Genomic DNA, 15,545 nt, shown 5'->3' with positions numbered 1-15,545 from the left:
TCTCCAGGAATTTCTTCAGGAATTTCTCTTGGAATTTCTCTAGGAATTTATTCAGAAGTTTACTGGAATTTCTCTAGGAGTTTCTCCAGGAAGTTATCTAGGAATTTCTCCAGCAATTTTTTCTGGAATATCTCCAATTATTCATCCAGAATTTCAACCAGGAATTAATCCAGGTATTTTTGTAGGAATTCCTCTTGAAGTGTCACTAGGTAGTAATCTACGTATTTCTCTAGCGTTTTTTTCTGGAATTTCTCTAGAAGTTTCTCTAGGAGTTTCTCCAAGAATTTCTTCAGGAATTTCCCCAGGATTTTTTCCAGGAATTTCCCAGGAATTTTCCAGGAATTTCTCCAGCGATTTCTCGAGGATTTTTTTTAGAAATTTCTCCAAGAATTCCTCCTGGAATTTATCCAGGAATTTCTCCAGGAATTCTTTCAGGAATTTCTCTAGAAATTCCTTCAGGAATTTCTCTAGAAATTTCTTCAGGAATTTCTCTAGATATTCCTTCAGGAATTTCTTTAGAAATTTCTCCAATAATTCATCCAGAAGTTCATCCATGAATTAAACCAAGTATTTTTCTAGGAATACCTCTAAGAGTTTTTCAAGGAAGTAACCTAGGTATTCCTCCAGGAATTCCATCAGGAATTTCACTAGGTATTTCTCAAAGAATTTCTGTTGAAATTTCCCCAGGAATTTCTCCAGGTATTTCTCAGGAATTTCTCCAGAAATTAATCTAGGAATATTTCCATAAATTTCTGTAGTAGCAATCTAGTAGTTTATCCAGGAATTTTTCCAGAAATTTCTCAGAGAATTTCTCCAAGAATTTCTCTAGGAATTTATCCAGGATTTTTTCCAAAAAATTTCTCCAGGAATTTCTTTAGGAATTTTTCCAATAATTCACCCAGAAGTTCATCTAGGAATTTATCCAAAAAAATTACTGGAATGTCTCTAGGAGTTTCTCCAGGAAGTGATCTAGTAATTTCTCCAGGTGTTTATCCAAGATTTTTTCCAGGAATTTCTTCATGAATTTCTCAATGAATTTGATGAATGAATGAATTAATCCAGAAGTTCCAGGCATTTCCCCAAAAAATCTTCAGAAATTTATCCAGGAATTTTCCAAGAATTTCTCCGGGATATCCTCTAGGAGTTTCTCCAAGAAGTAATCTAGAAATTTATCCAGGAATTTCTTCAGGAATTTCTCTTGGAATAACTCTAGGAATTTCTCTTGGAATTACTCTAGGAATTTCTCCAATAATTCATCCAGTAGTTCATCCAGGAATTTAATCAGGTATTCTTCTAGGCATTCCTCTAGGTATTTCTCTAGGAAGTAATCTACGTATTTCTCTAGGAATTTCTTCTGGAATTTCTCTAGGAGTTTTTTTAGGATCTTCTCCAAGAATTTCTCTTGGAATTTCCTCAGGAATTTCTCCAGGAATTTCTCAGGAATTTCTACAGTTATTAATCCTGGAATTTCTCAAGCAATTACTCCAGGATTTTCTCCAGGATTTTCTCCAGAAATTTCTCCAAGAATTCCTCTAGGAATTTATCCAGGAATTCCTCCAGGAATTTTTCTAAGAGTTTCTCCAATAATTCATCCAGAAGTTCATCCATGAATCAAACCAAGTATTTTTCTAGGAATACCTCTAGGAGTTTTTCTAGGAAGTAACCTAGGTATTCCTCCAGGAATTCCATCAGGAATTTGTCTAGGAATTTCTCCAAGAATTCCTGTTGAAATTTCCCCAGAAATTTCTTTAGGTATTTCTCAGGAATTTCTCCAGAAATTAATCCAGGAAAATTTCCAAAAAAATCTACTAGTTTATCCAGGAATTTCTCCAAGAGTTTCTCCTAAAATTTCTCTAGGAATTTATCCAGAAATTTATTCAGGATTTTTTCCAAAAATTTCTCCAGGAATTTGTTCAGGAATTTCTCTAGAAATTTTTCCAATAATTCATCCAGAAGTTCATCCAAAATTTTACTCCGAAATTTCTCAGAAAATTCTCTAGGAATTTCTTCAGGAATTTATTCAGGAATTTCTCCTGGAATTCCTTTGGGAGTTTCTCCAGGAAGTAATCTAGGAATTTCTTCAGGATTTTTTCAGCAATTTTTTCTAGGAATTTCTCCATGAATTGATCCAGAAGTTCATCCAGGCATTTCCCCAGGTTTTTTTCAGAAATTTATCCAGGAATTTATTCGCGAATTTATCCAAGACTTTCTCCAGGAATACCTCTAGGAGGTTCTCCGGGAAGTAATCTAGGAATTTCTCCTGGAATTCCTTGAGAAATTTCTCCAGGAAAGTTTTTAGGAATTCCTCAAGAAATTTATCCAGAAACTCCTTTAAAAATTGCTCCAGGTATTTCTCCAACAATTCATCCAGGTGTTCATCAAGGAATACTCCCAGGAATTCCTCTAGGAATTTTCCCAGGAATTTTCTAGCAATTCTTCCAGGAATTTCTCTTTTTTTAGAATTTTTTTTTCTGCTCCGAAGATTTTTTTTCAGGAATACTTTTAGGATTTCTTGATAGAAATCTCTCAAGAAGTTACACCACTCCACCACCAGATTCCATCAGGAATTTCACAAGGGAGTCCTTCGGGAATCCTACGGGGAATCTTTCAAAAATTCGTCCTGGAACTTCAGGGATCCCAACAGCCGATGAATAAATTTCACAAAAAATATTGAGTATTGTCTACAAATTTATAACATAACTTTGAATATAATAATAGAATACTAAATTGATAAGAAACAGACATTGACATAGTGGGAATGTAGCAACTAGAAGAAGAAGTGGTCTTCCAACTCACACAGAAGTTTTCTCACCACCCACGTAAAAATTTACAACAGAATCCATCATCCAGACCCCTCGAGACTACCGAAGCTTGAAACTGTGTACGGAGTAACCCAGGAATGTTAAATATTTTCCGAAATCGTGCTTGTAAAGTTTTTGGTTGTCCGTCGCCCATTCTCTTCTCTTTGCATTCATCAACCTCAGCGGCTGCTGCCGAAGAATCCCTAATGCCGAGCAAAAACTTATGATAGGAAAACAAAAAACCCACAATGTTGAATCCGTTCACCCCTTTCCGACCGACCCGACTTCGACGTGGTTGTGGCACGCTGCGCTACCGCTCCAAACAGTAGGAGTGAGTCGGAAAATTGAGTGAGATCGTGTGAAAAACGGAAGCTGTAAAAGCTCTCCACATCCACCACGGACGAACGGTCCCAAAGCGGCGCGGCGCATCCAGCTTCCCTCAGCTAGCTATAGTGATTGTTTTTTTGGTCTTCGTCGTTCGGAAGCCCACTTGACAAGAGCCATCGAGGAAATTCCTCGAAGGAATGTAAGCTTTTAAGTATCCATAAAAATGTGGCCTCCGCCGGTTTCGTCGTCACCGGAGGAGGAGGATGTACTCTACGATCCTACAGTCAAGCGTTTGGTATGCAGAACGGAACGGCTTCTTGTTGTGGAAAAGATGGCAACCGCCCATAATGTGGTGTCACAACCGAATCGTTAAAAATTGATTCAACCCCGAAGTGAACAGATTTGTTGCCGGAAGTGGGCTTATGGTGAGTTTATTGCTCAGATTACTTTTAAACATTGTGTTGTATGATTCATACATGTAGGTGGGCAGTATAAGGTATGTCTGGATCGTTCTGTGATGGATTTTCCTCAAATTTTTGGACATAATATTTCGTCGTAACATGCAACTATGTACAGTTAAGTGGTGTGTTCAATGTCTGTTTTAGAATCTCACTCCCTCGAGCATAGGAAACATTTCATGGAGTTGCAGAGGCGTCAACCTGTAACGCCAGGGGAGATTTCGGGAAACTTTGGAAGGCCTCTGGAGCGTAACATGGGACTTTGAAGCGGATTAATGCCTAAAATCACAAAAATTTAATTGCAATTGAAGAAAAATCTAACTCATATTCACCGAGCCCGTGGTGCAGATCAAAACTGAAAATCAGCTACAGTTGATTACACTACGAGACGTCACTCTCATTGTTGGCAAATTGTTGATTCAGTATTATCATGAATTTGATGTTAACTAAATAAATGAAAAGTGAACGTCACTCTCATTCTCATTGTCTTGTTTTCTCTTTGTCATGTTCATTCTCGGCGTCATGCTGGTGGATAACTGCTTTCATGCATTTGTGTTCGTTTTCGCACTAATTGAACATCAGTGAATCAGGATAGGGGCTGTTCATAAACCACGTAGACCAAAATTTAGCCATCTCAGACCCTCCCCTCCCCCTTTGTAGACTTTTGTCCATACAAAAAAAAAATGAAATTTGTATGGAGCGTAGACTTTGGCCAGACTCCCCCCTCCCCCCATAAAGTCTACGTGGTTTATGAACGGCCCCATAATAAATCTGTGGATGAACTCCTCAAAGATATCTCGAAGACAATTTTAAAAGAATTTCTGGAAAACTTCTTGGAGAATTTCCTGGCTCCTGTATCCCTTTAAGATATCTTAAATTATTCCAATACAAATCGCTGGAGGAATTCCTCTAGAAATCCTTAAAGTAATTCATCAAATCTTCAGGTAATTCTGGAAACCTTCTTGGGTGAATCCCTGCAAAAGATGATGGACGCATTTCTGAAGTTTCTGACCGAGTCCCTGAATTTTTTTTTTGAAAAGCTCCAGAGAAGAATTTCTGTTGGGGATGAACCAACGTCGGGCTGAATTTCCCCATTATAAAGAGCTAGTAATAATACTAAGAATTTCTGAAGGAATCACTATAGGAATTCCTGGAGCAATCCCTTAAGGAATTCCTGGAGGATTTTCTGAAAGTATACCTGCAGAAATCCCTGGATGAATTCTTCGAGGTATCCTTAGAGCAAATATGGGAGGAATCCTTGGAGATATTTCTGAAGAAATCTCTTGAAGAATCCCGGGAGAAATTTCTAGACAAATTTCTGGAGATTTCTTTGGAAGAATGCCTGGAGAAATTTCTAGAGCAAGTATTGGGAGAATCCCTGAAGCAATTCCTAGAAGAATCTCTTGGGGAAATCCTGAAGGAACTCTTGGACAAATTTCTGATAGAGTCCCTGGAGAAATATTTTGCGGAAACCCTGGAAAAATTCCAAGAGGAATTCCTGGAGAAACAGCTACAGGTATTCTTGGAGAAATCCCTGAGGGAATAATTGGAGGATTTTCTGGAGGTATCCATGAAGAAATATCTGGAGAAATGCCTGGAGCATTCCCTGGATAAAATTATAGAGAAATCCCTGGATGAATCCCTACAGGAATTCATTCTGGAGTGATTCTCACAGGAATATCTAGAGAAATTCCTGGATGAATTCCTGGAGGATTCCCTAGATGGGTTCTGGGAGGAATCCCTGGAGACATTTCTAAAGAAACCTCTCGAGAAATTCCAGGAGGAATCCTTAGAGAAATTTCTGGAGAAATTTTTAGAAGAATGCCTGGGGAATACTTGGAAGAATCCCTTGAGAAAGCAATTTCTGAAGAAACCTCAGAAGGAACTTCTGAAAAAAATCCTAGCGGACTTCCAGGAGGAATTCCTGGAGAAAGGAATTTATGGGTTACTTCAGAAGAATTATTTCTGGAAGAGTTCCTGGAGGAATCCCTGAATGAAATTCTGATGGAATGTCTGGAGGAATACTAGGAAGAATCCATGGACAATTTTCTGAAGAAATTTCTAGAGAAATTCTTAGAGAATTCCTAGAGGATTTCCAAATGAATTCTAGATAGAATTCTCGGAGGAATATCTGGATGAATTACTGAAGGAATCATCAGTGGAATTTCTGGAGGTATCTCTGGAAGAATCTTTAGTGAAATCCCTGAAAGAATTTCTGGTAAATTCATGAAGGAATTCCTGATGGAATTTGTGCAGGAATCCTTGAAATAATACCTGAAGGAATCTCTGGAAGAATCCTCGGAAGAAATCCTGAAGGAAAAATTCCTGGATAAATTTCTGGAGAAAACCCTGGAAGAATTCCCGGAAGAATCTCTGGAAAATTTCGTGGTGGAATTATTGAAGAAATTCTTGATAGTATTTCTGAAGAATTTCCTGGAGAAAATCCTAGAGGAATTGTTGTAGGAATTTCCGAAGGAATTCCTGGATCATTTCCTGAATCATTTCATGAAGAATTTCTTGGGATAATTCCTGGAGGTATTCTTGGTGGAACTCCTGGAGGAGTCCCTGGGCAAATTCCAGGAGTAATTCATGGGGGAATTTCTGAAAGAATCCCTGGAGGATTTCATGGGGGATTCCTAAAGAAATCATTTAAGGAAATCCTAGAGGAATCTCCGGAGGAAATCATACAGGAATCCCTAGAGGAATTGTTGGAATAATGTCTGTACAAACTCCGGGAGGGGGATTTCCTGGAGAAGTTGCCGCAGTAATTTCTGAAGGAATTGCCTGGAGGAATTCCTGGATCAACTTCTGAAGCAATTCCTGGATCATATCCTGAAGGAATTTCTGCCGCAATTCCTGAGGTAATTTCTGCAGGAATTCCTGGGATAATTCCTGGTGGAGTTATTAAGAGTGGAGAAGTCCCTAGAATAAATCCTGGAGGAGTGCCTGGAGGTATTTCTAAAATAATCCCTAGAGGATTCCCTAGAGGATCTCTGAAGAAATGCCTGGAAGAACCCCTGGAAAAATTCCTGGAGACATGTCTGTAAAAATTCCTAGGGGGTCTCTAGAGAAATTCCTTTAGAAATATCCAGCGGAACTCCCGGAGGAATCCCTAGAAAAATCACTGTAGGAATTTCTGGAGGATTTTCTTGCTGAATCATTTTGTGGAGGAATCTCTGTTGGAATCTATATAGGAATTGCTTAAGATAGGGTAGTGGACGTGTTTTGGCCCGGTGCAGGTATTTCGGCCCACCCTTGGAAATTTTATTAATTTTATCGTATAATCTGTACAAAATTTAACCTTCCAGGACGCGCGCCATCAAGCAACCGAAACTGCACCGCGCTCGCGCTGTATACGAAAAGCGAGGTTTTTTGGTAGTGTTGTACTTTTTACAACAGCGCGCGCGCTGAAGGGTTAGGCAAATTATTACACAGCGCAACATTTTTTTTGTCTCAAGAGCAAGCTTATGTGTCTCCGAAGGATTTTGAGCCGCTGAATCCGAATCCGGGCTCAGATTTGCTCCAACACGTCACAATTTTGAGCTATACCTCAATGTATAGGGCAAAATATGCGATTTCGGGCTTTTTTGACTGCAAGCCATTAAGCAAGGAAATATATATTTTTTTTAAGCATTCAAAAGGTTAATTGGTCAATTAACATCTAAATTAACGACTCATGCAAAATATTTCGTTTTACCTAATCAAATTTGATAGATTTAAGCATTTTATGTTAGTATGAAAACTTGCATGCAACTTTTGGAGGGTGACTTGTATGGGAAATGTCGTACCTAACATAAATCGCTTAAAGCTATCAAATTTGATTTGGTAAAACGAAATATTTTGCATGAGTCGTTAATTTATATGTTAATTGACCAATTAACCTTTTGATTGCTTAAAAAAAATACTTCCTTGCTTAATGGCTTGCAGTCAAAAAAGCCCAAAATCGCATATTTTGCCCTATAAATTGAGGTGTAGCTCAAAATTGTGACGTGTTAGAGCAAATCTGAGCCCGGATTCGGATTCAGCGGCCCAAAATCCTTCGGAGACACATAAGTTTGCTCTTGAGACAGACAAAAAGTTATTTTTTTGTTACGCTGTGTTGTTGGAGTCTTGGAAAATTATTATTTTTTTATCTAGTTCTTTTATTTAGGGCTCAATCGCGTATGATGTATACTTAATAGTATACATTATACAGAGTAATATCTTTTTGATCATATCTGTTAGTAATGGGTGGAAGCCAGGGTACTCGTGGCAGCTCGAGCTTAGAAGGTCACATTTTGAGGGATGGACAGGGTAAGGATTGGGTGAAAGGTTTCACTGCAGCTCATCCGGGGGTGAATCGCATCTTGCTAGCGTATTTTGGCAAATTATTATTGGAACTCCAAATAAAAATTTGCCAAAATTTTGTAGCGATTATGAGATAAAATAACAAAACTCCCAAGGTAGGCCAAAATACCTGCCCCAGGCAATACGTAATACGTCCACTACAGTGACATTAACCGTTACCATGTGTAGTGCATGTCGCAATACTCCATTGCCATTGAAGGACAATAAAGTATCGATTTTGATACAGTACAGGAGAAATCCCCGAAAAAAAAACTCCAGGAGAAACTTCGAAGAACCGCAGGAGGAACCCCTAAAGCAATGGTTCCCAAACTTGTCGCAGCAATCGCCCCCTTGAAGCTGTTGAAAAATATTTTCGCCCCCCAAAGTTTGCATTTTTTGAAATAAGATTCAAAATTTTGGAATTGTATTAAAATCTACAATTTCTGTCTATTTCGTAGGTTACTGGAACAAAGTTTTCTTATTTCCACTGTATTTTTTTGATTTTTCGAAAATGTTTTGACGCGCCAACAAATATTATTACATTTTCATTCAACTTCCAGTCTATAATTTATAAAACAGAATAATGACTAAATAACTTTATAATATATTTATATTTTTGGAGAATTTTAAGAAAATGTAACTCAATATAATTACATATTTTCAAATATCGAAGAAAGAAGATTAAAAGTAGGGATTCAGCTTTGTAAGTCGTCTTGGTTTTGCTGACAAAAACTTCAAAAGTTTGGCAATGATTGAAACTTTACCAAAAATTAGATAATCTGTAATAAATATGCCAAATAGCAAAGCAAAAACCTTTCAAGTAGAGTGGCAAATATCAGCAATTTTACCAAATATGTAGGCGTGAAATGTCATCTTGAATATCAACTTCGAATAGCGAGAAATTTGTAAAATCAAATCTGAAATAAAATCATTAAGTTCCGAATTTTGTTTAAACATGTATTAAGCGCATTAAGAAGATTTCTTATTTAAAACCAGATGTTATTTGATAGTTCCCCATTTTTCAACCGTGGCTGTGTTTAAAACAACCAAAATTGTTATTTTAGAAGAGAACTGAAGAGCTTCCACTGAATGGCTGATTACTCATAAAAAAAGAACATGATCAAATTCTCCGAAATAATTGGACTTCGGTTGAGATTTGATTTTCAAAGTGATTTTTTCTATAAACAATTATAACCCCTTGAAGGGGAACTTATTCTATTTATTGGTAACTGTGTTCTATTCGTCATGGGATGATATATTAAGCCTGTTGAATCCAAAATTGACATAAAAATTTTCCCAATCGAGCTGAATTATTCGACCAAGGTTCGGGCAATTCTAATGACAAAAACTACTCTTGACGAAGAGACCAAACTGTCAAAAAATACCTGAAATCACTCTAAATGAAATTGTTTTTGAAGAACCGCCCCCTTGTTGGAGTTTTCGCCCCCAAATTTCTAATTTTAAAATTTTCGCCCCCTTTGATATCGTTTTCGCCCCCTAGGGGGCGATTTCGCCCACTTTGGGAATCACTGCCCTAAAGGAACCCCTAGACTAATCGCTGCAGGATTTGCTGTACAAAGTCCAGAATGAACTTATGCAGGAATCTCAGGTGGTTTAGAAATATTTCTTAGTAAACTCTGCAGAAAATTTTGAAGAAACCCCTGTTAGTAGTTTTAGAGGAATTCCTGGAAAAATCCCTGATAGAATTCCACGAGGAATATTCAAAGTAATTCTAGGAGGAGTCAATGAAAAAAGAAATCTCCGTGGTATTTGTAGGTGGAATCCCCGAAGGATTTTCAAGAGAAATCCCGGAGAAGTTCAAGGAGGAACCCTTGAAAAAAATCCAGGAGGTATGTTTCCAGGAAGAGGGAGAATTTCCAGGAGAATCCCCGAAAGAACTCCTGGAGAAACCCCTGAAATACATCTTACATAAGAAAAAGAAAATCCTGGAAATATGCAACAGTCCTTTGGAATCGATTAAACTTCTAGAAGAATCCCTTAAGTAACTCCAGTAGGAATTCCAGAAGGGACTTTTGCGGATATCTCTGATGTAACTTCTATAGACATCCGTAAATTCTCCCGCAAAAAATTCCGAAAGAATACCAGGAGCGATTCCTTAGGGAATTCCTAAAATAATTTCTCTAGGAATCCCCTAAGGAACTCCTGAAGCAACCTTAGAAGGAACTTCTGGACTAATCCCTGAATGAATTTCTGTAGGAAACCCTGAAGAAACTTCTGGAAGAATATCTGGATTCTCCTGGAGGTATCCTTCCCAGACAACCAGTCATCGTATAAGATGTTGCATAAGATGTTAAAGTGGAGGCGATATACGTACATTTTGCATGCGCCTAAATGGCGACATGCACGCATAAGGCCTCCACTTTATCATCTTATGCAACATCTTATACGATGACTGGTTGTCTGGGTTGAATCCTCCTTTAAGAATAGAATCTCTGAATTCCTGAAGGAGCTCCTGGAGAGATCTCTGAAGGAACTTCTGAGGGAGTCTCGAAGGAGTTCAGGAAGAATCTCTGAAGAAACATCTGCACGAGTCTCTATAACTTCTGGTGGAATATCTAGAAGAACTCCAGGACTAGTCCATGTAGGAGCTCCTGTGGGAATCCATAAAGGAACTTCAGAAGGAATCCTTGGAGGAACTCCTAGACTAATTTCTAAAGGACCTTCCGCAAGAATTCTTGGAGCACTTCTAGAAGCATTCCTCGTGGATCTCCAGGAGACCTTCTTTTCTGCTGAATTCTGCTGAAAGTATCTCTGGAAGTAAATAAAAAGAAAATCGGGTTAAGTACGGTTCCTTTTAATTCCACTAAGAATTTGCATCCTTTGACAGATACGTATTTCAACCTCAACTGTAAGGTCGTCTTCAGTGTCTTGTACTTGACTCGACTTTGTTTACAAGACACTGAAGACGACCTTACAGTTGAGGTCGAAATACGTATCTGTCAAAGGATGCAAATTCTTAGTGGAATTAAAAGGAACCGTACTTAACCCGATTTTCTTTTTATTTACAGATATTCCCCTAACAAGCCCAAGTTATCATCATCTCTGGAAGAATACCCGTGAGATCTTCTGTTAGAATTGCTGAGGGAACTTATCTGAAGAAACATCTGGACACATCTCTGAATACTCCTGCACTACTGTGGAGATCCCTGAAGGAACTCCTGTAGGAATCTCTGGAGGAACTCCTTGACTAATTCCTTAAAGAACTCCAGTAGCAATTCCTGAAAGAACTTCAGAAGGAATCCCTGAAGCAACTCCTGAAATAATCTCTTCAAGAACTCCTATGGGAATCCCTGAAGGATCTTCTGGATGAAGCACTGATGGATCTCCAGGAGACATTCCTGAATACTCCTGAAAAATCTCCGAAGAACTCTTGAAGTTGTCCCTATAAAAAAGTACGGAATTCCTGAGAGATCTTCTGAAAAAAAATGATGAAATTCCAAGAGGCATCCCTGAGTCCTCCTAGATGAATATCTGAAGGAACTACGGAGACATCTCTGAAGGAACCCCTGAAGAGATCTCTAATTGAACTTCTGGAGAAATCATCCTATACGAATTGCTGCAGGAACTTCTCTGATGAAACACCTGGACACATCCCTGCATACTAAAGATTTTTAAAGGAACTTCTGGAGAAATCCCTGAAAACAACCACTATACTGCAGGAATACTTGGAGAAACTCCTGGATTAATCCCTGGAGGAACTTCGCTAGGAATAACTGAAGGTACTCCTAAAGAAATCTCTAAAAGAATTCCTGAAAGAATATCTGGAAAATCTCCAAGAGGCATCCCGATAGAATCACAAGAGGAATTCCCGAGGAAATTTCAGGAGGGATCCCAGAAGGAACTCCTATACGAACCCTTGAAGGAATTCCGAGAGGTACGCCAGGAGAAATTCCGGATTGGAATTCAAGAGGAACTTCTGAAGGAACGAACTCCTTTATGAATCTCTGAAGGAATTCCTAAAGGAACTTCTGTATGAATTCCTGAAAGAACTTCAGAAGGAATCCCTGAAAGAACTCCTGAAATAATCACTGAAGGATCTTCTGGATGAATCACTGATTGATCTCCAGGAGACATCTCTGAATACTCCTAAAAATCTCTGAAGGAACTCCTGGAATAATCACTGAAACGCCTACCGGAATTCCTGAGACATTTACCGAAAAAAAATGATGTACAGGGTGCGGCAGGAAAAAAATGCGCACCGTGGCGCACAAGTCTAGTGCCAAATAAATAAATCAATTTCAAAACCCTGAGGAAGGTGCAATTGCATGGACCGAAACGTCGGCGATGATAAATAAACATTCTATGGAATTAGTAAGAGGTTCTCCAGTTAGCCTAGTAGTTAAAGCTACGTATCGCCAATGCGGAGACGGCGGGTTCGATTCCCGTTCCGGTCGGGAAGATTTTCTCGACTCCCTGGGCATAGAATATTATTGTGCTTGCCTCACAGTTTACGAATTCATGCAATGGCAGGCAAAGAAAGCCATTCAATTAATAACTGTGGAAGTGCTACAAGAACACTAAGGTGAAGATAGGCAAAAGAAGAAGAAAAAGAAGAAGCATAAGAAGAAGAAGAAGAAGAAGAAGAAGAAGAAGAAGAATAAGAAGAAGAATAAGAAGAAGAATAAGAAGAAGAAGAAGGAGGAGGAGGAGGAGGAATTAGTAAGACACGTGTAATACTTTTGCAGTTTACATACAATTTGTATATACATCAAGCACGAAATTTACTAGGAAAATTTCAAAGCTTCACCACCGATGTTTCATGTTCCCCATCAGAAACCTCCACGAACCAAATATCAAAGAAATTGCACTAGACAAGCCACGCCAATCATGAGGATGTTCATCGATATGTTTCTCCGCTTCAAGCGTGTCAATTTCATCGTCATCTTCATTACACCCGTTACCGACGCCACCGTTCGTTGGCCTTCTTTTGCTGGTTGAAATGTGTGTTTTTTCTCCCACCTTGTATTAAATCCACCGCTTCTTCTCGTTGCAGAGACACAGCATCCACGGCATGATGGAGGAGGAGAACGTGGTCCGACCGCACCAGGAGATTGCGGCTCTATCCCTGGACGAGAAGAAATATCTCCTGGCGGTCGAACGAGGCGATGTCGCCAGCACCAGAAGGTAATGCTTTTCTTTTTGGTTTTCGTTCTTATTTGTTTTTGGCACATCCGTCCGGGATGTGCTCGTGGTTCGGGCTCTTTGCATGACTTTTACACGCTTTTGCTACACATGGTTGCATCCTTGCTGCTCCATGCAGGATACTGGAGAAGGCCGAAGCTGAGGGGCACATCAACATCAACTGTGTCGACCCGCTGGGCAGATCCGCCCTGCTGATGGCCATCGACAACGAGAATCTCGAGATGGTGGAGCTGCTCATCAATCACAAGATGGACACCAAGGACGCCCTGCTGCACGCCATCTCGGAGGAGTTCGTCGAGGCGGTCGAGGTGCTGCTGGACCACGAGGATAGCTGCCACAAGAACGGCGATCCGCATGTAAGTGTCGTGTGGGTGGGGCGTGTCAGACCACCAACTGGAATGAATTGGATTACATTTGGTTTATGGCTTTTTTTTTCTGGTGGGTGTTTTTCCTTTCCAGAGCTGGGAAGCGCTTCCACCGGATACGGCAACCTTCACACCGGATATTACACCCCTGATTCTGGCGGCCCATCGGGACAACTACGAGATCATCAAAATTTTACTGGACCGAGGAGCCACACTGCCGATGCCACATGATGTGAGGTAAGGGTGATTATATAGTTGATGATGAAATATTCAGTTCGTGATATGATGGAGATATAATGCATCTGATTGTTGGCATTATTTTTGATATAGGGCATGAGTACCCTTCCTAGGTTCATCCTTCTCCAAAAATAGACGATTCAAACACCGAATTCCTTTCGAATGCTTCGAAGCAATCTTTAGGAATTTTATCGATAATTTCTTTGAAAATTTCTCAGACAAATATCTTTTAGTTTCTTTTTATTTCGGGAATTTCTTTGAAAAATTCTTCGGCAATTCTTTCTAAATTAGTTTTGAAAATTCATTCGTCAACTCCTTTGAAATTTTTTTCGGAAATCTCTTCAGTTATTTTTTGAAGAGTCCTTCGAAACCTTTTTCTGATTTTTGTATAGGAATTTCTTCGACAACTTTCATAAGCATTCCTTCAGCAATATCTTTGAAAACTTCTTCTGCAACTTCTATGGAAACTCGTTTGAAGATTCTATTTGAAATTTCTCAGGCAGTTCCCAGAAATGTCGATTTCGATTTCGATCTAGCGGATGTTTCTGAATTTCCAAAGCAATTGTATGAGAAATATCCTGAATGATGACCGAAAAAGTTCACAAAAAAACAACCGAAGGAATTGTCTGTGAATGTTTCTAAAGAATTGTTGAAGAATTTCTAACATAGTTAACTTCAAATATTGCCGGATGGAATTTCTGGTAAAATTGCTGTTAAAATCTTCATAAAACAATTGAAAGGAAATACCGAGGGATTTAAAAAAAAAACATAGAAATTTAAAAAAAAAACCCTAATTAATCCACCTAGCGGTGATGGCGCCTTTCTCGAGCCTTCGAAACCCCATTTCAATAAAACTTAAGCGAAATGTTGATGTACATCGCACTTTTTTACAATGGGGCACGTTCGGTGTAGTACTAGATTTGTAGTAATGAGCTGAATTTTAGTATGGTGAGAAGGTCAGTTTTCTGTTTCTGCAATGAAATGGTGCAAAAAGCGTGGGTATTATGATTGCTTGCCTAATTTGATGCTGTTTGAGCAAAACTTTGGATAACTATGTTGTTTATGTTGCAAGAAATAGAGAAAACAACAACACTGTTGCCCAAAGTTTTGCTCAAACAGCATTAAATTAGGTAAGGAATCATAATACCCACGCTTTTTGCACAATTTCATTGCAGAAACGGAGAATTGACCTTCTCACCATACTAAAATTCAGCTCATTACTACAAATCTAGTACTTCATCGATCTGTCCTATTAACAGAAATCCATTTCATGATATCAGAAATCATGTCGTTTAATGTTTGAGCCTCAAACTCTTAAGAAAAAGACGCTATCTTGAATTTGAAGCCGCCATTTAGGATTTAAGTTTGCCATCTTGGATGTTCTGGTCGTCATTTTTGGCGTCCAGGCATCTTCCCTACGAAAAATATACTTCATTAAACAGCCGCCATCTTGAATTTAGAGCCGCCATCTTGGATTTTGGACCACCATCTTGGATATTTTAGTCGCCATTTTTGGAATCCAGACAACATCCCCATACCAAATAAATATACCAATAATGCTTTGTTTCAGGCCCTAAAACTCCTTTAAATAGCCACGATATTGAATTCAGAGCCGCCATCTTAAATTTTAGATCGCCATTTTGGACTCTGGAAGTCCTCCCCATACCAAATATACCAATATTGCTTGGTTTTAGAGCCTAAATCTCCAGCAAACAGCCGCCATCTTGAAACTGAAGCCGCTATCTTGGATTTTAGATCGCTATCTTGTACATTCTAGTCGCCGTTTTTTGACTCCGGACATCTTCCCCATACCAAATATACTCATATTGCATGCTTTTAGAGCCTTAAACTTCTTTAAACAGACGCCA

At 39.0% G+C, this 15,545-nt stretch overlaps 1 protein-coding gene across 2 annotated transcripts in view; it reads left to right on the top strand.

Annotated features, from left to right (window-relative positions):
- The window catches only part of LOC109407024 (transient receptor potential-gamma protein), a 502,502-nt gene that overhangs the window by 415,320 nt on the left and 71,637 nt on the right, over window positions 1–15,545 (top strand). For both annotated transcript variants that reach the window (XM_062849336.1, XM_062849335.1), the window contains 3 exons: window positions 12,927–13,057; window positions 13,194–13,431; window positions 13,535–13,677. In XM_062849336.1, coding sequence (XP_062705320.1) covers window positions 12,927–13,057; window positions 13,194–13,431; window positions 13,535–13,677 — 512 coding nt within the window. The remainder of the gene's footprint in view (window positions 1–12,926; window positions 13,058–13,193; window positions 13,432–13,534; window positions 13,678–15,545) is intronic.

This window comes from Aedes albopictus, chromosome 2 (assembly GCF_035046485.1).
Source record: "Aedes albopictus strain Foshan chromosome 2, AalbF5, whole genome shotgun sequence".
In the NCBI taxonomy this organism is placed as follows: domain Eukaryota; kingdom Metazoa; phylum Arthropoda; class Insecta; order Diptera; family Culicidae; genus Aedes; species Aedes albopictus.
Note: the sequence above shows the minus strand (reverse complement) of the source record. Positions and strands in the feature narration are given on the sequence as shown.